General features: G+C 38.5%; 2 protein-coding genes across 4 annotated transcripts; both read left to right on the top strand.

Annotated features, from left to right (window-relative positions):
* The first annotated feature begins 1,225 nt into the window (after positions 1-1,225).
* Positions 1,226-20,086, top strand: LOC120414467 (Bardet-Biedl syndrome 4 protein homolog). Of its 3 annotated transcripts, none has more exons than XM_039575661.2 (10): positions 1,226-1,433; positions 1,569-1,729; positions 4,448-4,560; positions 4,640-4,912; positions 10,009-10,162; positions 10,336-10,458; positions 11,082-11,166; positions 16,362-16,448; positions 17,007-17,206; positions 17,541-20,083. In XM_039575661.2, exons 1-10 carry the CDS (start codon positions 1,346-1,348, stop codon positions 17,817-17,819), a joined length of 1,563 nt encoding a protein of 520 aa, XP_039431595.1. In that variant the 5' UTR covers positions 1,226-1,345; the 3' UTR covers positions 17,820-20,083. The 3 variants fall into 3 exon arrangements, with proteins under 3 accessions (XP_039431595.1, XP_039431596.1, XP_039431597.1); XM_039575663.2 differs by having other exon boundaries at positions 1,291-1,433; positions 1,534-1,729; positions 17,541-20,086; XM_039575662.2 differs by lacking the exon at positions 16,362-16,448 and having other exon boundaries at positions 17,541-20,085.
* A 413-nt stretch (positions 20,087-20,499) lies between these two features.
* Positions 20,500-24,185, top strand: LOC120414490 (UDP-glucosyltransferase 2-like). Its single transcript, XM_039575686.1, has 3 exons — positions 20,500-20,637; positions 22,427-23,605; positions 23,670-24,185. The coding sequence occupies exons 1-3, from the start codon at positions 20,531-20,533 to the stop codon at positions 23,947-23,949; spliced, it is 1,566 nt and encodes a 521-aa protein (XP_039431620.1). The 5' UTR covers positions 20,500-20,530; the 3' UTR covers positions 23,950-24,185.
* The last annotated feature ends 249 nt before the right edge of the window (positions 24,186-24,434 follow it).

The raw sequence follows: 24,434 nt of genomic DNA, 5'->3' as shown, positions 1-24,434 counted from the left end.
TACAGATTTTCGAATATATACGTACCATTTTTGTATGAACAGCTGCCAAATTTGTATGGAAATTTATATGGACAAACTAATGATGCAAAATGGCTTCTTTGGTAATAGGGAAGGCCCCCACAAAGTTTGAGCCAAATCAAAAAATACAAATAAAATCCATTTCCGGTTTTGGTAGAGAATTGCTCACATTTTTTTTAAATCTGATGATTTAGGCATATTATATCTTTTATCAAAAACTCTGTTTCTGAAAGCCTTGAATCGTGTTTGATTTGTGAGTAAAGTTTTTCAAATATCGAACTTTTTTAGCTATATTTTAAGACTGAACATTCAGTATTCAAGAAATAGTCTAGCGTGACGTCACAGTCTCAAGTACCCCCCCTCTCTCCCTTGTCACACTTTGTCACACTTGCGACAACCCCCTCCCCCCCTATAGCGTGATCTACTTTGTGGATGACGCCATATTGTTTATCTTATTTTATTTTTTAATAAATTTATTGTTAAGGATGTTTTAATTTTTAATATGTTTTATAAAATTAATTTTCTTTAAACGCAGTAATAATAGGATAACTTAATCGTAAACTATACTGCTGAAAATTTTAATATATTTCACAAAATTGAGCTAATAATAATTACTAACAATTAATTTGAAATTACACGTCATGCGTCATGCAGATGTTTTTAAGATACAAAATGTATCCCCATGACACGAAATATTCATGACAAATCATTAATCATTAATGTTTTGTCATGAATATTATTGTCATGAAACACCAAGTATGAATTTCATACATGCTGTTGACAAGAGAAACACAACTTGATCGTTACGCGTCTGATCGGTAGTGCTGATAGGATATTACGGTCCTGTTTCAACAGCCGACAAGGACAACCATGGGTGGTCCTCAGTTCATGTTAAAAATCGTTTGATTTTGATTTTCATGTGTTTTAAAACTCAAACATTTCTCCTACCCGGTCCTGGGCAATAATAGTTCAACCAAATAAAAAATGTATGTCCTTTTATCATACAAATAGCGAACATCAAAATAAAATAAAATCATCCTACATTTTAATACTGCTATGGACAACAGCAATTAAAATTAAAAACCGAACACGAGTTCAGACAATTCCATCGAGCATTTCGCAGTTAAACCTGTTGCTTAATATCCACCATTCACTCCCACACCAACATGCATTGAAAAGCCATGGCAACAATCGACCCCAAACAAATCATTTTCCGCCCACAGTGCTGACCGGAGAGCCGAAAATCTCATTAACATTCGGTCAAGCGCGAAAAAGGCAAGCGAAAAAAAAAACGTAGAAGACGCCGTCCGAATTGACCAGCGCCGAAATGACCAGCCCCACCTCCAACTCTGACCTGTACGTGTACTGCAACGGGCGCACATCGTCCTCCTCTTCCTCGAAGGATCCCCAAACAGGTGAGCAGCAAACAGTCAAATCGCTCGATAGTTAGTCTAGTGGCCTCCGGGTCCCACGGCGGGACTAATTGGCCGCGTTTGTGTTTCATTCGCTAATTAGACGCTCTGATTGGTTCCCGTTTCCGGAATATACAGCGATGGCATCCAGCGGCCGACCGTCGGCGGTCGCCACCAACCGAAACATGAACTGGCTCATCCACGGGCTGTACACGAGGAAGGATTACGCGCTGTGCAGGAAGCTAATCGACCGGCAGCTGACGATAAACTACGACAAAGAGTATCTGTACTACACCAAGGTAAATTAAGGCGGAGGATCTCTGAGTTCTCTGGAAAACTTGAATTTTCATGGATTTGAAATATAAGCTTGAACAGAAGCTGGCGCTCCTTCAAATATGACGATTTTAAAGAAAATTCCCCAAGCAAAACATTCTGACCCAGGACGGTACAGAAATTCTCAGCACGGAAAGTGAAAATTTCAAATCTCAGACTAGGGACTCGTAATCGGGCTGTAGTGGACGAAATTGGATGCTTCAAATTGCAAGAGGTGGGTTTTTTTGTCCTCTATCTAACCACCACAAAATTTCCCCCCGAGGGGTTATACCGGTTCCGGGACAATCCGGATTGTTGAAAAGTATTGTTCCGAAACAGTATTTTTGGTCGAAAAATGTCAATAAAAACCCGATTTAATATCACCAGAGGTGAAATAGAGCCTTTCTTACAAAATGATGAAACTCCGAGAAATATATTGGTGCAATTAATTTTTCAGAAACATAATGATACAACCCAGTGAGAATTTTACCAAAAGCTTCGATTCTTTTTAGGCTAAACCTCAAATGATTTTTTTTTAATTTCAGAGTTATATAATTTGTCGCAAGATATTTAAATTTAATTAAGAAAAACATATTGGATTGACATTATTAGAAAAAAAATAAAGGGTGCTCAGTCTTTATTGTTAGTCTATGATTAACTTAAAAAAATATGTATCGCTATTGCACTTTGTCGATCTATTATGAGAAGCCAGAAAGAACACTTTTACGCGAAGCGTAAAACGCGCAAGCGTAAATGTGCTGGCGTTGAAGCTTCGACTTGACGACTTGTCGAGCGAGAACGAGCCGGGATTTTTAAGAGCGGATACAGACATCGCTCATGTATTTCAGAAAAAGAGCTCTCAAAAATCAGACTTTGGGTTCCGGGTTTCGGGCCAAAATTCAATCGAAAGAGCGCATCTAAACCTTCAATTTAGTAATAGGATTTTTTCCTGGGACGAATCCTCGCCATGCACGATTTTTTTAAGATTTCTGAGAAAAGCGTTTTTCCAAAAGCAAACCTTAAACATTTCTTTTGTAAGAAAGGCAAAAAGTCAAACGCTCTCAAATAAAAGTGCGTAATCCAATCGATGTAAAATTTGGTAAGAAGCTTGATTGAGTCATGAACACTCAGTTAGAAAGATAAATTTGAGTGAAATGGCAAATAAATCATTGGGAAGAATGATTCTGAATGACCCCTTACCTTTTTTGAGAAATTTACTCTGCATATAAAGAAAAATCACACAGCTCTAACTTTTGAACCAACAGTCCGATCAATGCCAAAATTTACTCGAATACAATTCATACCAAATGCTTTCGATCGAGAATGGGCTGGGACTTTGAATTTGATGTTCAGTATATGATTTTGTATAAATCCCAAAAATTTAATAAGAAAAAAAAGGGTAAAAATAATACGAAAAACAATAAAATGGCTATATCTATGGAAATACATTTTGGAAAAGCTTCAAATTTTTGGCCCAAGCAGTTTATGGCGCATGTTTTCGAATGGCTTTTTGTTTGAAACTGAATTCTTTTAATTTGATAGTGTTATCTGTAAAATAGTCCAAAAAAAACCTCAAAAAAAAAGCTTTGACTACATTTACTGGTCGAAAATTGTGAATCGAAAAATAAAATGTTCGTCTCCGACCATGGGCTACAGATCTGACTTATAAAAATTGTGGGTTTCACCAGCGGTTTTCCAGTGATGGAAGACACAAATTTTTAAGAGCGGATACAGACATCGCTCATGTATTTCAGAAAAAGAGCTCTCAAAAATCAGACTTTGGGTTCCGGGTTTCGGGCCAAAATTCAATCGAAAGAGCGCATCTAAACCTTCAATTAAGTAATAGGATTTTTTCCTGGGACGAATCCTCGCCATGCAGAAAAGCGTTTTTCCAAAAGCAAACATTAAACCTTTCTTTTGTAAGAAAGGCAAAAAGATGTAATCAATGTATATTTTGAACAAATATTGTTGAAACTTGTTCAATAGAGACTCTTACAACATAAAATAGCAATTTTATAAAAATAGTTGTTTATAAACTTATGTTTTGATAAGTTTTACTTAAAAAATACTAAATTTAAACCAATTTTTAATATAAACTAACTAAACAAAGTTATCAGAAGTTCAAAGTTGTCACAAACTGGCTTGACACAGAAACAACATTTCATAAATAAATTCACTTAAATCGATCAGATTTTGTACTTTTTCTAGCGGTACGGACAATTATTTGACCTCTTTTTTGACTTTTTTCAATAAACTATTTTTGTATTTTTTAAGAAAAAGTTTTTTGCAAATCCAATGACAGTGTCTTAAAGAGGACATTCTGCCGCGTCGATTGATGTATAAAACATGGCACTTAAGTCGAATTTTATGTACTTTTATATCACAAACATTTTCCGTACGGGGGGGGGGGGGGGGGGTACGGACAATTATTTGACTCACTGTTAATCTACTGAAGGAAAAAAGTTTCAAAATAAACTGCGAAATAGTGGACTTGTTAATATTTTCATAAGTTTTCATTTTATTTTACCAATTATTCATGACGTTTTGATGAACTTATTTTATTCATATTAAAAAAAATTTAAAATCAGATTTTTCACGCAGAAAAAAAAATAATACAGAAAATCCAAAGAATTGCTTCAAGGTAAACAGCACGTGGAACCATCTGCTAGCTTCCTTATTTTTTGTTTGCTCCCTCCCATTCCCAGGGTCTGATTCTGCGTGACGAGGACAACCCAACGGAAGCAATCAACTGCTTCCAGCTGGCGATAATAGCCAACAAGAAGAGTTCGGAAAATTACAAAGAGCTCGCCAAGACGCTGTAAGTTATGCTCTGATTGTTGCGCTCTTTGAAGAACTGTCTTCCTGATTCTTTTGTTGCACTTTTTTTCCTGTCGCAGATTTTCCATGGGACGGTTCAAACAGTCGCTGGAGGTGTTCCTGAAGGCGGAAACGCTGCTGGAGCGACCGGACCACGACGTGTACCACCACATCGGCGAGCTGTTCTATCGGAACTTTGGCCAGCCGAAGGCGGGGGTGGCCGAGGCCAAGGAGTACCTCAAGCAGGCCATCATGTGCGGCAAACACGTGGCCAGCTATAAGATTCTGGCCGAGATCTACATCGAGGAGGGGGACAACGTGAAGGCCATCGAGATGATTGAAAATTGCCTGCAGTGAGTATTATGAGTGCTTTCCGATGCTAATCATGCGCAAAATATCGGTTGAATTCTTCGGGTAATGATGTTGATTCGTGGCATTCGTTTTGAGTTTTTGTATGTGCTGTTTGTGACCTTGGGGACTTGTGACTGATTGATGTTTTCCAATCAATGTCATCAGAGAATTCCGAGAAGAGTTCTGGAATCATTATGAATCAAAATATCAAAGCTCTAGCCACATTTTGTTATCCTCAGATTTAAAATTCAATAAATTAAAGTTCAATATCATTTCAATCAATTCAGTTTCCCTGTTGCCAGTTACTAAAAAAAAGAGCTGTTTTATGACAAAAACATGTAAAAAGTACTCAAAATTCCGAAAAAAATACAAGAAGAGTTTTATAAACTCTGTAATTTTTCGTTACGCGCTGTTTTTTTTTTCATTTTAAAGTTTAGTTTTTTTTTAACTTTGCAGGGTTATTTTTTAGTGTGTTATAATATTTTACAAAGTTGTAGAGCAGACAATTACATTTTTTTATATAGACATAAGTTTAACCCGACAAACTTCATCTTGTGTATTTTTTTGTTTCTTGACGTTTTTAGTTTGTTTGCTTATTCAGCCTCCTGTGATCAAAATTTGATTTTATGAAATTTTTCCCATACTATCTGCAGATTTTCCGGAATCGGTTTCAGAGTGGCCAAAGTTGTCACTTTTTGGCGAAAGAACCTTTCTTGGGCTTATACGAACCCAACGCAAGAATGAGCACCTCGATCCGACGTTCCGCATTGAACTGATTCGCGTTCGAACAAAACCATCGATTTTTTTTAGATATATACAAGCCTTACCCGACAAACTTCGTTCTGCCAAAGAGTATTGAAAATAGAGCGCGGACTTCGAACAAATTTCCGATAAATTCATGGTACCAACCTAAGGTACAACCGTAACGCCTTTGATGGGACGTTACGAGTTTGAGGCGTTACGGCAAAAACATGTTTTGACTATTTCCATCACAGCAATCCCATATTTTTTTTCAATTTGACAGCTTGGTTCACAAAAATATGAAAACAAAAATCGGTCTACGTATTTTTTTTCTGATTCAACTAACTCCATCCAGTTTTAATGAAAGATGCAGGTGTTGGACACTCTGGGCGGTGCCTGTTGCAGGAGTAGGAGCTCAATTCCACTCAAAAGTAAGCAAAACATTCTGCAGTTAGTGCCGTGCAATTCAAAATTATTTTTACCATCAAACTTTTCAGAACGCAGACGGACGTGATCAAGCGGCAGGCAGAATCGGTTGCCACCGTCCAGGACCAACTGCTGTCCTTTGTACAAAAGTCCTAGACCCACCCCGAGACCAGTTACGCAGTAGAGCTAGTTGTCGCGGCTTTTGAAGCTAAAGTATAGCACAGTGTGGCGTTCAGGTTGGCCACATGTGAACCAACAATGCTCGTTCACTGCATATGGAAAAGATGTTGACGACCTAGTTGACCGACCCAAAGACAGAAGGAGGAAATCAAGAAAATCAAGATCAGTTAGCTGATTGGGAACTTGGCCTTACTTTGCACTTCTTTCATAGAAATCATTGGAAACTTTGCAAATTAAAAAATATGTTTAGTTGAATGTTTGTATATTTTATTATTACGAAAAGCTAGTGCATCTTCAGGGCGACAGCGGTGTGGACCATTTTAGGAATCTCTTTGGTATTTTTCGTAGGTTGACATGACATTGACTGTGTTTAACAATCTACTCTTGAGCTTCCTGCTGCTCGTTGACGGATTCTCCTGCAGTGAAACTTTCTTCACATTCACGTTAAATTATTTCTTGATGATATCAACGGCAGCGCTTTTATCTTCAGCTTTGCTAAATATAATAAAATAGAATGTGAATCTTTTACTGAAGCGAAACATTTCAATGAATCTTACCAGCGATGGTATCCGGCAAGTCCAGTTTTTTCGCTCATGTCGCAGCTTTATTATTGACAATCCTCACTAGCATTCGCTTCCTCCCCGCGTAAGAAACTACGCTTGGAGATTGACGAGCAGCTCGTCGATTTTGTAGCCAAGCTCTTCTTTCAGATTTGCAAGCAATTCATAGCTGAAAAATTAGGTTGAAGCCACTGGGAGATCCGGAACTGCCATAATATTTTTAGCAATCCATTTTGTAAACAGTGAAAAATTTTGACATCTAGAAAAGTCATCAAAACCGTAACGCCTAGTACCCACTGAACAAAAATTGAAAAGATTTTCCAGACTGCTGAGACGTGTACCGCGTGTACCGCGTTACGGGGTCAAAAATATATCGCCAGTGTACCCTCTCATTTCCCTTCTCTCTGGTTCTGCCTTTTTTCGTTTGTTGACGTTATTAACTTGTTTGCTTATTCAGCCTCCTGTGATCAAAATTTGATTTTACGTAACTTTTCCCATACAATCTGCAGATTTCCGGAATCGGTTCCTGAGTGGCCAAAGTTGTAACTTTTTGGCGTAAGAACCTTCTTTGGGCTTATACGAACCCAACGCAACAAAAAGCACCTCGATCTGAACTGATTCGCGTTCGAACAAAACCGTCGAAATTTTTTATATATATAGATATATATATAAATAGAAGAAGGAAAATCGAAGTAGGGGAAATATACCATTTCTCAGCCTATTTGTATTATCGGCCTATCAGCACTTTGATCATGAATTACAGCTTTCAGAAAGTGTTTTTGACTGTTCCAAAGTAACAAATAGCTCAAATAAAAGTGAGCAAGCAACTCTCCATTGTGGATGTATCTGAAAATGTTGATTTAATAGCGGAAAACTGCAAAAGTGATGAGAATTGGTCGACCGGTTTAGACTGATTAAAGTGGGTATATTTCCCCTAGGTTGCGTGGCAGGTCGGACGCAAATTTTTCTGCTCGTGTAATTTTTTTTTTAAGTTTTTTGGGTTTTTTTATCTGTTTGAGTAAAAACATAGTTATTCGGACGGTTTGTGACTCGGTTTGTGACGGTTTGGAACCCGGTGCGCGCCCGTTGGAAGAAAAGAAAAGTACTTCGTCTGCGCCGGATGGGAATTTTCTAAGATCGCGTTTGGAGCAACTTTCTGCCGGATGACGATAGCCATCAAGTTCTGGTCCAAGATCGTCTCGACCCTTGAGGAGGCCCAGTAGAAGCTGGCCAACGTGTACAAGCGCTTGGAGCTGTCTGACAGGAACATCTTGGAGGGACTGCGGGAAAAATACAGCGGACGGAGAATCGGAGCAACTCAAGATTCAAGCTTTTCAATGTTTTTCCATTGTCATCAAAATTGAAGAGTCGAAAATTTTCTGAAGACTCCGTTGTTTGGTGAGACCTTTCCTTTTTAATACAGGCAACTCTTTCATTCATTCTGACATATTTACAAATCATTGAAGACATACCACGCCAATCTTATTATATACGCGGTAGGGTGTTCCCTTGGTCGTTCGCTGTGAGTTGTGGATTGCCTGCTTCTCTAATGAAGGTTCGACTGGGGGGGCATGCTTATTAATTTCTCGTCGCTCCATACCCTCAGTGACGTTATGGGAACAAGGGCGTCTATGCGAAGTGTCCCTACACCCGCTACAAATTTCCGGCGCTTGGGAAGGGAAGCTGGAAACCATTTTGATCTATGCGCCGGTATTTGTAGCATTAAAATTCGTGCAAAAAAACTTATGCACGTGGGTGTACAGATTATGGAGTAAAAGATGATCGAATTGTTCACCTAGCGCTCACATGTGTTTCGGGACCAAGTTGCCTGCGGGTATGGGGATCATACATATATACATACATATATATATATAAATAGAAGAAGAATAGACCGCCGGGTCCGGTGGTGTAGTGGTTAGCGTGGTAGCCTCTCACCCCAGCAGGCCTGGGTTCAATCCCAGACGGACCCGGTGGCATTTTTCGAGACGAGATTTGCCTGAACATGCCTTCTATTATCCGCGCACCACCAAACCGAAGTGCGCATCTCTTCTGTTGCGCGAAAAAATCTGTTGCGCCGTACAAAAATTGAGTGTTTTGTCAAAAGCGTGTACATCAGCCTGTGGCGCAACAGGCTTTGGCAGGTTGCGCTCGTTTTGATTTTCGTCTGCCTTCACAATATCAGATAGGAAAGTAAAACGTCCGTCCATTTGCGTAAAAGAGGTTTTGAGTGACTCACCACACATAACCTTCGGACGTTCGTGTCCGTCACGGGTGACTGAACGGCCATGATCAACGACGACCAACTTTTTCAAAATCTCGATAACTCGTGATGGGACAAAGTTTCACGCCAATTGAAGAGGGGTCGGGGCAACTTTTCCCGATTTCGTATGAGTTGGTAGTAGAGCGTCCAATTTCCCGTACTGGGAAAAATTTCCGGGGATTTCCCGTAAAAAATATTTCCCGTTTCCCGGGAAATTTACAAATTCCCGTAATTCAAGTGGAAGTATACGTTTTCTTAAACTTTTGGAACCATTTTTTTTAAATGCTCTGAAAAAAATAATAAATGAAGAAACTCAACATATTTTCTATAATTCAATTTATTGTTCGATTTTCAATTTTATGTGTCAAACCACACTCTCTTAAACTGGTCACAGATGCAAGTTTAAAATAAATTTTATGATTGTGGATTATGGATTCATTTTTCTCACTGTCCAAATACTTTGGTAAAAAATACTTCCCAACAATTTTTTTTTCAATGATCATTTTTTGATTTATTATAAGAGCTATAAAATTAAAAAAATATACATTAACTTGTAGTTGTATGCTTTTTTACATGCAGTCAAGCTATTAATTGCTCTTCACACTTATTTTAACCATTAAAGTCACTATCCTATACAGTTTTGTTGAAAAATATTAATCTGAGCCAAGATTAGAACAATTTTCAATAGGTAGAGTTGGCCGAGCATTACCTTATTGACAAAAAAACGTTATTTTTTTTTTTGCGTGATTGGTTCAGTATAATGCATTCTACAACACTTTTTTCTTTGAAATATTGAAACTATGGCTTGTAATTGTGATCAGAGACTAAAAAATCAACGACCGAGGGGCATTTTTTTATTTTTGATTTAGTTTTAATTTAATATCATCCATTTTTGTAATGCAACTGATTTCATATTTTTCCCCACCAAAAGAATCTCCCAGGACGACGTCACGCTAATGACTCAAATTGGCATTCTCTACCTGAAAATCAACGAATATCAGCGAGCGTTCGAGAAGCTTTTGGATGCCATTGCTATCGATGACAAGTGTACCACCGCTTTGCTGGCACTCGGATCAATTCTCCAGGTAAATCTTCACCTAGACTTTTTTTTAAGCGAAAAAAAGAACAACAAAATTTCGCCCTCCCACGCACACGCACATTAAATATTGAAGTCGGTTTTATTTTTCAACTTTCTAATCATCATTCGTACCGACGACGTCTGGGAACGGAACGGAACCTGCTGCTGCTGCTACCCAAGTCCAAGAACGACATTGACGGTGCGCTGAACAAATATAAAAGAATTTCTAATCTGCCGGATGAGGGATCCGAAGTTTGGAGCAACATCGGGCTGTGTTTCTTTAAGAAGCAAAAGTACATAGCGGTAAGAGATTTACTTAAGCGGGCGTGCAAAATTGGGTTTGTTTAAAAATTGAATTTTTCATACCTCTTATAAAATTAGAGGTTTTCTCTGACATTACCAAACTCTTTCAATACATATAAATTCAAATTTCTGCCATAAGCACTTAGTACAAGACGTTCTTGTTCTAGATAATCAAGTGGTTTCGATTGTTTTCCAAAACACCAAAACACAAAGCTCAACACAGTGTGGCATTTATTTTGATTTACTTGTCTCATGCTTGCAAGCACTCCCTCCTCAAATCTCCTTCAAGCTCTAACGATTATTTGCGTGGCTGCACTGATGAGCCATCTTCCTAGAAATCTTGACAGTCTATCTGATATCCCTACTCACGGCCAAGGCAAGAGAATCGCAATGTTTTGAGTGGCTTTCGAAGAAATCTCCACTCAGAAGCTTTGGATTTGGCACCGATCTGACATCGCCGTGGGACACTTCAAGTCCCGGATTCAAAGAGGATTGCTTTAAATTTTATCTTACCTTGTTCTGCTTTCTCATTTCTCTTCACGGCGCTGTAAATCTGGCGCAAACCCGTGACACGTGTGACCCGTGTTTTCTCCGGTGGAAAATCCAACACAATGTCACAAAAGGCAATATCTTGTCTGAAGAAAGCGATTTGGGTGGCACCATTAAACTTCAACGCGCTGTACAATCTAGGGCTGATTCTGGTGACAGGTAAGTGTGCCTATGTAGGAGCCATTACATTATGGGATGCGTCCTCGAACGGGTAAAAAGTAGGAGGACTACGACGACAAGGATTTTCTGGAAGACAAAACGACATCGAACGAGGATAATTGTCCAGAATAATCATTCTCTTCTCGATGGATTTTCATCTGCTCGAATCGCGTTGATCATGCTTCGTATTATTAGGGCGTTAAAGGATGTTAAAATTAACGAATTTAGTAGTTGTATCTTATGATGGATTACGGGTTTTTAAATTATTCCAATGGATATCTGCCAATTTACAAAACATTTTCACCGACCCCTCTTCGATTTGCTTTGTTTTAAGGGTGGTTCCTGATAACGAATCTGTAGCTTTTTTGTCGTGAAAAATCGCCAAACTTATGAAGAGAATTTTTGGTAGAACATAACTAGTTGCACTATGAAAAAATTGTAACAAAAAACACGATATTTTAAAATGACTTTTCTTGTTAAAAAGTTTAATTCCTCGTTTTCGTCATTTTCCCGCTATCGCGCGCGTTTTCGTCTAAAAAGTCAGTTTTTATTTTCAAAAAATTGTACCCCACCTCCGTGTACGCACGAGTGCAAGCAGCAGTCAAGTGCTCAGTGCTCCATCGTTTTTACGAAATCTTTCGCCGTAATTTACCGGGATTAGCCGCGAGTTTGCTCCTGCAGCATGCCAAGGGCCGGCCGTGGCCGTGGCAGTTCGAGTGCGGCCTCGAAAAACCCGCGAAGTTCGTCTACCGGCCGTGTGCAAAAAGGTAAACAAACCAACGCCGCGTCGTCCGCCATCGCGCCTGGGAGTGTGTGCGCCAAAGGATTTGACCCCAAGTTATTACACGCTAACTACCGCGTCCAGGATCGCAGCCCTATTAGGCTCCGTTCAGCTACTTCCGGCAATCCGTCGACCGATGGCGCTTCAACATCCGCCAACATTCCCACCAGTAACAAGTTCGCGAGACTGAGTGACGAGGAAAGCAACAACAACAACACCGACGGTAGCACTACCGACGACGACGACGACGATGGTTGTGCACGGAAGAAAGTGATTTCGCCAAAAAAAGTAATTACTCCAAAGGAAAGACGACCACCACCAATTTTCGTTTTGGACACGTTGGCGGACGATGTTGACGAGCAGCTGGAAGGCCTCGTGTACTGCCTCAAAATAGGTAAATCGTCAGTGCAAGTGTTCACATTTGACCAAAAGAACTTCGACCTGGTTGTGGAGAAATTGAAGCGTAAAAACTTCAAATTCTACACATTCGACCCCGTGCAGAAGACCGCTGTTAAGATCGTTTTGCAGGGGTACCAAGACCGCCCGACCTCCGTCCTCAAGGAGCACCTCTCGGGTGTCGGAATAACGCCGCGAGACATAAAAGTCCTCTCGCGGAAGACAACAGTCACAGGTACACACACACTGTACCTGTTGTACTTCGATCGCGGCACCGTCAAACTTCAAGACCTGCGGCGGACTAAGGCGTTGGACGGGTTTTGGGTAAACTGGCGGTTCTACTCAAAGAACCCGTCGGACGCAGCACAATGCCACCGTTGCCAGAAATTCGGCCACGGCTCGCGGAACTGCAACCTCCCGCCCCGCTGTGTGAAGTGCGGTGAAACACACCTCTCTGAGGCGTGTGCACTGCCGTGCAAGGCGGACCTGGGGGACAAGGCAGAGCAAACCAAGGCGCGCATAAAGTGCGCGAACTGCGGCGGTAACCATACCGGTAATTACCGCGGATGCGTCGCGCGGAAGTCCTACCTCGAGGAGCAGGAAAAGAGGAAGAAGAAAGCAGCAGCGTCCCATCCTCCTCAGCGAAGTACGAGCGCAGCCGTTCCTGCAGCTGGCCAGCGTACGGTTCCAGCGGACAACCCAGCGTTCCCTCCTGGATGGGGGCGGTCGTTTGCGAGCGTGGTCGCTGCCGGTAGCGGCGATGCGACCCAGCAAGGAGTCACCGCGGAAGATCTCTTCACCCTGCCGGAGTTCTTTGCTCTCGCGGGGGAGATGATGACGCGGTTTCGGACCTGCCGTAACAAGGCGGAGCAATTTCTGGCCCTCGGGGAGCTGATGATCAAGCACATCTATAAAGGATAAAAAATTGTGATCTAGTTTTAAGCTTTCTCTATTTCTATCCCCTTTCCCTTGCAATTTTAGTAAGTTTTTTTTTTCTTATCTTTTTCTTACTTTCGGTAACCCCTTAACTATAAGCAACAATTGTTCCAAAATGGATTATGATGTAACACACAGCTGAAAGGAACTCCAAAACTCTGTTATGTATTTCAAAAGAACTTATTGTATATTGATAATTCACCAATAAAACCGAATTGAAAAAAAAAAATTGTACCTTGGAATTCTGTTATTTTTACTTCCCCATTTTTTGATAAGTTACGTAAAATTTCCCGTAGAATCCGATTAAAATATTTCCATCGCTCTTTGGTTCCGAGCAAGGTTGTTGAAAAACAAGATCCTCTGTAATTACTCTTAGCTTTAAGTAAAATGTAATTACAAAAGCCGACTCGGTCCTAACCAGGTCCCAGCACCGAAAAGGACCTAATAAAATAATTTTATGAAAAAAAGGTTGTTAATCGTTACAATTATCGTCGATCATATTATCAGCTGTATCGATAGTATGATTTGTAAAAATGTAGTAAGTTTCAAATTGTGTTCATTGAGTACATATTTACTCAATGAACACAAAATACCGTATTTTTTGAGATTGAGTTTTACAGTTCTTTTTAAAAATACTAAATTTTTCCCAAAATACCGTATTTTTTCGAAAATGCTCAATGTTTTTAAATTCGCGATGCGGGTATCAAACGTATTGAAATTTAATATGCTTTTTCAATTTATTAGAGTTTTTTTTAAATACTAAAATTTTCACAAATGACCGTATTTTTCGAAAATATTCAAAACGTTTGCGAAATCGGGGCAACTGGTTTGCGATATTGGAAGCAATGCTTCCTGCTGACGGGGTGGAAACCGAGATTTGCGATTTTTAGACCCCCTTTAAAATTGGTCTGAAAAATTAGGGGGCAAAAACAATATCTTTCCAGAAAACTTCAAAATTTCCATGAAAATAGAAGTCGTATCAACGGAAAACAATCTAAAATGCATTTTGCTGCATTGATAATCAAATTTAGCATGTTTGGGTTTGTTTAAAAACGTTTTGAATTTTTATGAAATTCCAATCTACAGCACCGCAAAAATTACGATAACGAGAAAATAAACTTTTTAACAAAAAGAGTCATTTTAAAATATCGTGTTTTTTTGTTACTTTTTTTTACAGTGTAACTAGTTATGTTCTACCAAAAATTCTCTTTATAAGTATGGCGATTTTTCACGACAAAAAAGCTACAGATTCGTAATCAGGGACCACCCTTAGATTTTTATTTTTCGCAAAAAATAAATTTTCGTCAATACATAGATATTTTGGAAACTAATGATGGCAAAACAACTGGACAGGTGTATATGCATTTTAAAACACTTTTTTCATTGAAATTTTGAAACCATGGGTCGTAATTTCAATTTTTATACTTTTTTTTTGCCCCCCCCCCCCCACCCTCGACTTTTGTCAGAGTCGAGGGACATAAACTTCAAAAAATATTTGCAACGGCCTTAATATGAAAAAGCAAACAAAATTTCGCTTCGTTCGATACCCATTTAGAAAATTTGAGTTTTTTTTTAAATACAGTAATTTGTAAAAAAAATTAGTATTAAAAAAATACTAATAAAGTGAAATAAAAGCATACAAAATTCAGCTTCTTTTGATACCCATATTGCGTATTTTGAAAATTTGAGTGTTTTGGAATAAATACGGTAATTTGTAAATTTTTTTTTGTGTTAAAAAAACTATTATTGTGAAAATGCAAACTAAATTTCGCTTCGTTTGATACCCATATTGTATTTTGTGAACAATTTTGAGTACATATATTTGGAAACTTACAAGATTTTTAAAAAATATGTTCTTAGTGAAAACATTGAAAATTTATTGATATGGTTGAATTAATCGATTTTAGAAAGATTTTAAAAATGAGTCATCGTTCATTATCGGTGATAAGATTATCGCCGATAGAATTATCGAAATAACGATAACGATAAAACTATCGTTATCGTTATCGAGCCTCTATAATTTCATCGTTAACAACCTTGGTTCCGAAACCTTCAAAACAGAATTTTTAAGTTTTCATACGACCTTTTCAAGTGTCCCGCCCGTGTGGATCAATCGGACCGCGCACTGGACTCACAATCCAGAGGTCGCCGGTTCGAATCCCGCGGCGGGCGCTATAAAATTCTTTGTGTAAATATGGGTATTCGGCGCCGTCGCTCCGTGCCATACTTTCATACACTTAGGAGCCCAGGGCGGCGAAGTCCTTGTAGATAAAAGGAAGACACTAGTGGTTGGTACTAGCAATGGTGGCCGACAGCTATAAAGTCAACTTCGTTTTTTTCGTTTTCAAGTGTCAGACAAGATTTTTGAAACTTTTAACGTTTTTTTAAAAAAAAAATCTTCCCCAGTTCCTGAGGGGAACACCCTTGAAGAGTATCGGGGCCTATCTAGGGGAAATATACCCATTTTAATCACCCTAAGCCGTTCGACCAATTCTCATCACTTTGCCGTTTTCCGCTATTAAATCAACATTTACAGATATTTCAACAATGGAGAGTTGCTTGCTCACTTTAATTCGAGCTATTTATAATTTTGGAACAGTCAAAAACACTCTTTGAAAGCCGTAATTCATGAACAAAGTGCTGATAGGCCGATAATAGAAATAGGCTGAAAAAGGGTATAGTTCCCCTATAACTTTTCATTTGCGTCCAAGACAGCTAAAATCGGTTGAAATGGCGCGTAGTAATGATTTTTTTAAATATGGTTTTAGAATATTTTTTTTGATCACCCTAATATGGCGTAGGTCACCCTAATGGAAAAAAATACGGATCTAATTATTTCGTCCAAAGAAACCCCAGAAAAATGTTGAGTCCGATCCGACAACATTTTTTCGAATCATGGGGGGGGATTGCTGTTACATTTACATTTGACTGTTTTTACATTCAGGGTGATGCAGGATTGGGCCCATAAGTTTGACAATTTTGAAATAGAAAGACACATTTTTTTTCGACTTTCTGTATCCCAAAACGTCTTATCAACGTGCTATCGCTCTAATCACAGTCACAATCTCCCTCTATCTTCCAGCCCAGCAGTACGTCAGTGCGTTCCAGACGCTCGCTGCAGCCATTAGCCTTCGACCAGACAACGCTGATTGCTACATGCTGTTGGGAAGTAAGTGCCATCGGTCGGTTGAAATGGGATACCTCGGGGGTGTGGTAGCCCTGGTCGTATACGGTGAGGAACATTCAATGAACTCCTTTACGCCAGAATTGATTGACTAATTAAATGATGCGAAGGGGGAAAACAGGTTGAGTTGTTAATTGGCACAATGTGCTAGAAATAGGTTTGACCGCCAGGCTTTAAACAAAATGTTGATTTTTAATCAATGTATACAGATTCATTATGTAATTTCGTATCATCGTTTTGATTGATTTTACAAGAATAAATAGATTAAATTTACGAAACGTAATTTTTACTCAACAATTGCTGAGAATTAGTAACTTTTTCGTGTACATTGATCCTTATTTTCATTAATATGCAAATGAGACAGATTACTGATGTTGAAAATGCGAGCTATTTATAAATTCATTTTCAATTGCATTTCACCGCTGACTCAAGCTGATTAATGTGGTTTAAATAGCCAACCAATAAATCTCCCACCGGATCGATGGCAACGCGCGCCCGGAATGCCTATTAACTGACCGTTAATCGCTTTTTTTTCTATTTCAGCGTGCCTGCGGCATCTCAATGACCCGGGAAATGCGTACCTTTCGCTGGAAAAGTCCACGATGCTCCCGGACGCCATCAAAAACCCATTAATCTATCTGAACTTTGCGCTGTACTGCTACGAAATTGGCAAACCGGACCAGTCCGTGTCGTACTTGTCCAATTTTCTCGAAATGACACAACACGTCAGCGTTCACCGGGAGGTGAGAGGTTTTTGAAATTTTGATTTTTTATCAGAAATTTTACCAATTTATTGAATTACTATGTTGAATCACCGATAGAATCGAAAAAAAAAAGAAAAAGTAACAAAAAATGAAATGAAACATTATCAAATAAAAATAAACTCAGTTGAAACATTCAGTTAATGTGCTGCATTCCCAGTTTCCCTCTGGGGCCTTCCCAAAATCGTCACTTTCGCAGTGTACATCCTAACTTGTTGTCCCGTATTTTTTTTCTTTCGGTTCGATTTTTCACGCTTGCCTTGGAATGCCCTACGAACCGTGTGACCTGGCCTGGCCACTCCGCGCTGGTGAGCAGTACTTGAAGATGGCAGACCGACTCAACATGGCGCTTCTCAGTTCGGTCACCGAGCCGGAGCCCACACCGCAGCTGGCCGCAGTGACGACGGGTGGTTCCAGTCCAGTGGGCAACGACGACACCGGAATACGAAATGAGTCCACCACCGCCGCCAAAGAAGGTGGAGATGTCATCCATTATGGTAACGAGGATGAAGGTGGTGATGGTGATGATGATGATGAGGCTGTCGGTGCAGATGAAACGTCATTGGGGTTTGAAGGATCCACCAGCAGGCAGTAGGGCATCTCGACAGCGGGACAAGTCGTTCGAGGGTCATTTCTAAGGGGATTTGGACGAGAGTCACGAAGAAGCTAGTCGGAACCAGGGCGCAGTGATTATGATTATTTAAACATAGGTTGCGAATGTAACAGATTTAAGGAAAGCTTCTTTGAAGTTGAGCAGTTCTCTCAGATTTCGTTCATTCGATTTTTTTTTTGATTTTTAATCCGGCTGAAACTTTTTTGGTGCCTTCGGTATGCTCATAGAAGTCATTTTGCATCATTGGTTTGTCCATATGATTTTTGATACAAATTTAGCAGTCCATACAAAAATTATATATGAAAATTCAAAAATCTTTTTCTTCTGTAGAAATTTTTTGATCGATTTGGTGTATTCAACAAAGTTGTAGGTATGAATGAGAACTACACTGAAAAAAAATTATAGACGGTAAAAAAAAATTGGTTAATTTTTGGATGTAAAATCAAATTTGCAATCAAAAAGTACTCTAGTGAAATTTTGCTAAAGTGCACCGTTTTCAAGTTAAAGCCATTTTTAGGTAACTTTTTGAAAATAGTAACTGTTTTTTTTTTTAAATTAGTGCACATGTTTGCCCACTTTTGAAAAATATTTTTGAAAAGCTGAGAAAATTCTCTATGTTTTGCTTTCTTAAACTTTGTTGATACGTCCCTTAGTTGCTGAGATATTGCCACGCAAAGGTTTAAAAACAGGAAAATTGATGTATTCTAAGTCTCACCCAAACAACCCACCATTTTCTAACGTCGATATCTCAGCAACTAATGGTCCGATTTACAATGTTAAAATATGAAACATTAGTAAAATTTTCCGATCTTTTTGAAAAAAAATATATTTTCAAAAAATTTAAATCAAGACTAACATTTCAAAAGGGCGTAATAATGAATGTTTGGCCCTTTTGAAATGTTAGGGTCGTTTCAACAAAGTTCAAAAAGACAAAATATAGAGAATTTTCTCAGCACATCAATTTTTTTTTCTGAAGTGGGCAAACATGTGCATTAATTTTAATAAATGAAAAAATTGGGACTATTTTCAAAAAAATTACCTAAAAATGGCTTTAACATGAAAACGGGGCGTTTTATCAAAATTTCACTAGAGTACTTTTTGATTGCAAATTTGATTTTACATCGAAAAATGAAGTTGAAAAGTTTTTGCGACCAATATTTCGATTTTTGAAAAAATCAGTATTGATTAAAAAATTCGTAACTCGGTCAAAGATTTTTGCCCAACCTGGAAATTTCTGATAAGTTGGCATTTGATGTCCCCTAAAACATATAAAAAATAGTGTTTTTATGCAAATCAGATTTTGTGACAAAAAGTTAAATAAAAAATCACCAAAAAAAAATTTATGGTGTATTATTTTTTTTCAGTGCAGCCCTTATCCAAACCTACAGCTTTGCCGAAGACACCAAATCGATAAAAATTCCTTCAAAAGATACAGATTTTGAATTTTCATACATCATTTTTGTATGGACAGCTGCCAAATTTGTATGGCAAATTATATGGACAAACTAATGATGCAAATTGGTTTCATTGAGCATACGGAAGGCACCAATAAAGTTTCAGCCGAAAAAAATACAAAAATGAAAATTCTAAAAAAAAGACAGATTTCGTAGAGAATAGCTCAGTTTGTTGAATATACTACCTAGACAAAAAGGGTAATGAAGTCTTAATGGCGTTCTTGAAATAAAAACAATACATCTTTTAGGATTTTACAAAAAGCAGAATTCAAATCAATATTTATTGTTTGGTATTTTCCATCGTCCAGAATTATATTTCCAATAGTCTTACATCTGATATGTAACACAACTAAATTCGGTAAATCATGTTTGCTTAGAAATACAATCCAGACTCCATTATCCAAAGCCTTGAATGTCCAAAATTTGATTAATCGAAGTTAACTTGGGAGTGTATGTGTGTCTTATTATAAGCACACTTCCATTTACGGAATAACCCTTCCCATATTTGGAAGCAGCCGAGATTACAAAATTTTAAAATGCAATGTCATTCTCATTTCTACTTAGCATCCGACGGAAACCATATCAGTCTGAAACAACTGTTTCTTATCACATGTATTAATATTGCTTTCATTGATATTCTTTGTTTGAACAATTCACGTGTGAGATACAGTGGACCCTCTCGTTGTCGATATTGAAGGGACCGTCGAGAGCGGGAGTTATCAAATTATAGAGCAAAAAATCAAAGCATGCTTCTTGAAGGGACTGAAAAATTTATTGACAGCAGGAGCAATATTGATATCGAGAAGAACGACAGCCAGAGAGTCGACTGTAACTACACATTGATTTATTATCACTTAGTTGAAACTTTTCTTTTCAAAATAAATAAGTTAAAATTCGGATGTCTACCTTGCTACTTTTACTGCTATTTCAAAACCCGATCATTAACCTTGTTTACACAGTAAAAAAAACCGGTATTATCTTTTATGTCAGACAAAATTTGTAATTTTACCTAAAAAATGTGAAAATTCCCTTCTATTTCAATGTTTTGCCACTTTTCCAGGTAATATCAGAACTTCAAATTTTTCACCTTCCAACATTACACATTTTTTTTTACTACGTAGATTCCGTTATTTTTTTTTCAACTCTTATCAATTGGCGTGTGCCTTGCTTGCTATATCAATTCTAATCTTGCTGAGCAAGTTAGTGTTTCTCTAAACGGCAATCGGTCAACACCTCGTAATGTGGCACCTCTCGGCGTTAGTTCTACTGGCCGCGGCCACCGGCAGTTGCCTCGGGGCGAACATCTTGTACATTGACGGTGTCGCATCGCCTAGTCACTTTATCTGGTGAGAATTAAATGGGCAGTTTTGCGGTATCTCTAAAATACCGTCAGTGAAAAGTCAGAAAATCTTTCAAGGTAGATTTGTTCTTGGATAGTTTACTAACATTTTCCCACAATATGGTGGATTTTGATGAACACTACCTTAAATGCCAATAGTTTGAAAATTGACCCAATCTCACCCCTTAGAAGGGGTGACATTGGGTCAAATGAAACTATAATGATGCTCAAATACAACGATATGGTAAAAACAAGTCATCCAACAGTGTTTCTTGTTCGAGGGAATCGAATTGACACGCTACAATGTTTGAAGTGGAGATTTTCAAACATTTGGGTAGTTTTCGAGCAATTCTAACAAAAATATTAGAAAAATGATTTTTCGAGAGGTCATTTTTGACCAAAAACGTACCTCAACTTAAGACAGCTGCCAAAATAACAGGAATTGTTCTAGGAACGAGATTTTTTCAGCGAAGTCATCTTAAGATGTTTCCTACACAACTAGAGGTGGGCAAAAAAAGAGCGAGCTGCTCAAAGAGCCGGCTCATTAAAAAGAGCGAACGATCCATGGCTCACAAAAAAAGAACCGCGGTTCTTTTTGAAACTCCGATCATTTGAAAGAACCGTTACTAGATGGAATAATTTTTAAATTTGTTATTAATATAATTTATTGAATTTCCAACCAATTGTAGTGTTAAAAATCTGAAAAAATCCCTTGGTGTACTTTTTGAAGTACTTTAAGATAAAAATGGCATGGTAATGTGGGGCTATTTCTCGTCATTTTCAGAGCTGAATCGTCATATTTCATTGGAGTGTCTATAGCAACTTTCTCATCAAAATATATTGAAAGACTCTCAATATCATTGATGTCAATATTTGAAAATCACTTATTATTTGCCAAGCTCATATTTCAATTTCCTACTTTTTTAAATTCTAAATTTTTAAACAAAGTTAAGAAACTTTTCATTATACTGATCGTACATTAAAGTATTACACGAATTCAAATTTGAGCATTTCAAATTGCTTAACTTGAAAATTATTATCAAATTATTATCAGCTTAGAGATTTGAGAGAAAAATATGAATCCTCTTGCCCGAATAAACTTCAGCGTTTATAGACTTTATCGATCAAATCAGAATGTAGAAAAGAGTCAACAGAATATTTTTTCTAAATAATATGTCAGCATTAGTTCAACTTTGGCAGAAATAAACGCAGTTTTAAAATTAATTAATGGTTTTCAAGGACATCTTCTCATTTATAGTATTTTTTTTAATAGTTTATATAATTCCATTGTGAAAAAGTTTTAAAAATCATACCATTCTTAAAAATATCCTTTTCATCCATATTTTAAAACTGAGCGAAAGAGCCGTTCAAAAGAGCGGCTCTTTTTAAAAAGCGAACGAAAATGAGCGGCTCCTAAAAAAGAGCGGTTTTGCCCACCTCTATACACAACCCTTTTAACAGAATTTAGTTTCATTGGGAGAACCTGAGAAATAGTAAAATCCGTAACAAATCAATCTCACCCAATTTTAGCACTAAAAATGTTTAAATTTATCGCTTTTCCTTGATAATGTACCCTTTTCAGTCTGAATTTAGGCAGCATTAAATCACAACATAAGTTATATTAAACCTCAAAATTTCACACCTTCCAAAATAAAGTATTTTATACTGAAGATGTTTAGAAACAAAAACAGTCAGTTAAACATTTGAACTAAAATTAACTCAGATGCCCAAACCGGTAGAGTACGATTTATCAAGGCTAAAGTAATTGAACCAATCTGAATTTCTCAATTTAACAGGCACCGTTCCCTGATGTACGGACTGGCGGCCAAAGGTCACAATGTGACGGCACTCAGCGTGGACGTTGAGGCCAACCCTCCACCGAACGTGCATTTTATCAAGATTGAGGGTGTTTATGAGGCGTTCTACGAGGAGCATTCGGATGTGACAGATTTCTTTGCGATGGGCGAGCTGAGTCCGTTTTCGATGCTGTCAATGTTCAACGAATATATGGTAACTGGCTGTGAGTTGGCGTTAAAATCAAAGGGAGTGCAGGTTTTGTTAAACTATCCTGATGAATTCAAGTTTGATGTTATTATCAATGATTTCCTGGTGGGACCGTGTGTTTCAGCGTTGGCTCAGCAAAAGTTTGGACGACCTCCGTACATTGCTGCTACAGGGTTCCACGGTTTGACAACGACGACTCCAATATCCGGTGCTTATTCCTATTCTGGAATGATTCCAAATCACGAATTCGATGCTCCGGAAAGTATGAGCTACCGGGAGCGCTTCATGAACTTCCTCTACAATCACTGGGAAGAGCTGAGCAAAACCTTCCAAGTGTACCACAAAATAGACAAGTTGGTTCGTCAGATTAATCCCGACATCCCGTACGTAGCAGAATTCGAGAAGGACGCCAGAATAATCCTATTGAACTCTTATCCGGTAATTCAGCACTCGGAGCCGTCAATGCCGAGCGTAATTTCCGTTGGAGGAATGCAGATTATTAAATCAAAGGAGCTCCCAGAAGACTTGAAATCAATCGTCGAAAACGCAAAGCAAGGCGTCATCCTGTTCTCGCTGGGCACCAACGTTCGGTCGGATCTGCTGGGCAAAGACCGTATTATTGAAATTCTCAACGCCATGAGGAAATTTCCGCAGTACCAATTTCTGTGGAAATTCGAATCGGACTCGATGCCGGTAGAAGTTCCAAAAAATGTCTACATTCGCAAATGGATGCCCCAGAACGACCTGCTGGCTCACCCCAACCTAAAGCTGTTCATCACCCACAGTGGGCTGCTCAGCACACAGGAGGCCATCTGGCATGGCGTTCCCATCATCGGATTCCCGGTATTCGCTGACCAGCACAAAAACATCAATTACTGTGTCCAGATGGGAGTGGCCAAGAAACTCTCCATTTCCAAGATCAAAAGCAACGACTTGGTCACTGCTGTCCAACAATTAATGACCGACCAGAGGTAATAATAATCCGATTTCGGCAACATTTTGACCGACTTAACCCCTCCCACATTCAACTTTCAGATACCGGGACAAGATGGCTCAGCTTTCGAAGCTATTCCGGGACCAGAAAGAACCTCCACTGGAGCGGGCCATCTGGTGGGTCGAGTGGGTTCTGCGAAACCCCGCGGGCAGCACCATATTGCAGTCCAATGCGATCAATATTAGCTGGCTTGCAAAGTACTCGTTCGATGTGATTATTCCGCTCGTAATGCTCGCGGCGGCGGTGTTGCATGTTCTAGTGAAAGTGGTTTCGGTGGTGTTTTGCAGGAAAAATCCATCGAAAAAAGCTAAACGAGAATAAGGAAGGATGAAATCATTAATGTAATTTCCCGTCCTTTTCAACAAAGCCGCAGTTATTAAATCAAAACTCATATTTGTTTTGAAAAATACGTTTCTCCGCTAAACATTCATCATTAGTGTGTCCATCCCGGGGAATCAATGGACAGGACTCCCGGTTGTCTCTAATTTGTTTGTAGAAAATGAGTTAAATCTTCCAAATTCATCAACTTTGTAAATAAACTTATGGTTGCATGTGTATGTTACGGTATACCTAACTCTATCACAAATCACATGTTTCAATAAAGTTTGGAGATAAAAAGTTCATTCATATTAAAAATGTAGCTTGAAAATTCAAATTACCAATTTTGTAAATCTATAAAAACTGAAAGCGTTCTTTTATTACATAACGCAGTTGGGATGGGGGGGGGTCGAAGGCCGTCTTACGCTCCATACCTTTTTTTAAAATTTGTATGGAAATGTTGTTTCAAGAGAGGGAAAGTGTCCAAA

This window comes from Culex pipiens, chromosome 3, assembly GCF_016801865.2.
Source record: "Culex pipiens pallens isolate TS chromosome 3, TS_CPP_V2, whole genome shotgun sequence".
NCBI classification, from domain to species: Eukaryota; Metazoa; Arthropoda; class Insecta; order Diptera; family Culicidae; genus Culex; species Culex pipiens.
The sequence above is the reverse complement of the archived record's forward strand: the minus strand, read 5'-3'. Positions and strand labels throughout refer to the sequence as shown.

What these genes read in the sequence shown, in the direction of transcription:
- LOC120414467 (XM_039575661.2), top strand. Translation starts at nt 1,346, where the DNA reads ATGACCAGCCCCACCTCCAACTCTGACCTGTACGTGTACTGCAACGGG. An exon ending in CACTCGGATCAATTCTCCAG is followed by an intron (nt 10,163 to 10,335) that starts GTAAATCTTCAC and finishes CTGCTACCCAAG; the next exon opens with TCCAAGAACGACATTGACGG. An exon ending in AGAAGCAAAAGTACATAGCG is followed by an intron (nt 10,459 to 11,081) that starts GTAAGAGATTTA and finishes ATGTCACAAAAG; the next exon opens with GCAATATCTTGTCTGAAGAA.
- LOC120414490 (XM_039575686.1), top strand. Translation starts at nt 20,531, where the DNA reads ATGTGGCACCTCTCGGCGTTAGTTCTACTGGCCGCGGCCACCGGCAGT. An exon ending in TCGCCTAGTCACTTTATCTG is followed by an intron (nt 20,638 to 22,426) that starts GTGAGAATTAAA and finishes TCAATTTAACAG; the next exon opens with GCACCGTTCCCTGATGTACG. An exon ending in CAATTAATGACCGACCAGAG is followed by an intron (nt 23,606 to 23,669) that starts GTAATAATAATC and finishes TTCAACTTTCAG; the next exon opens with ATACCGGGACAAGATGGCTC.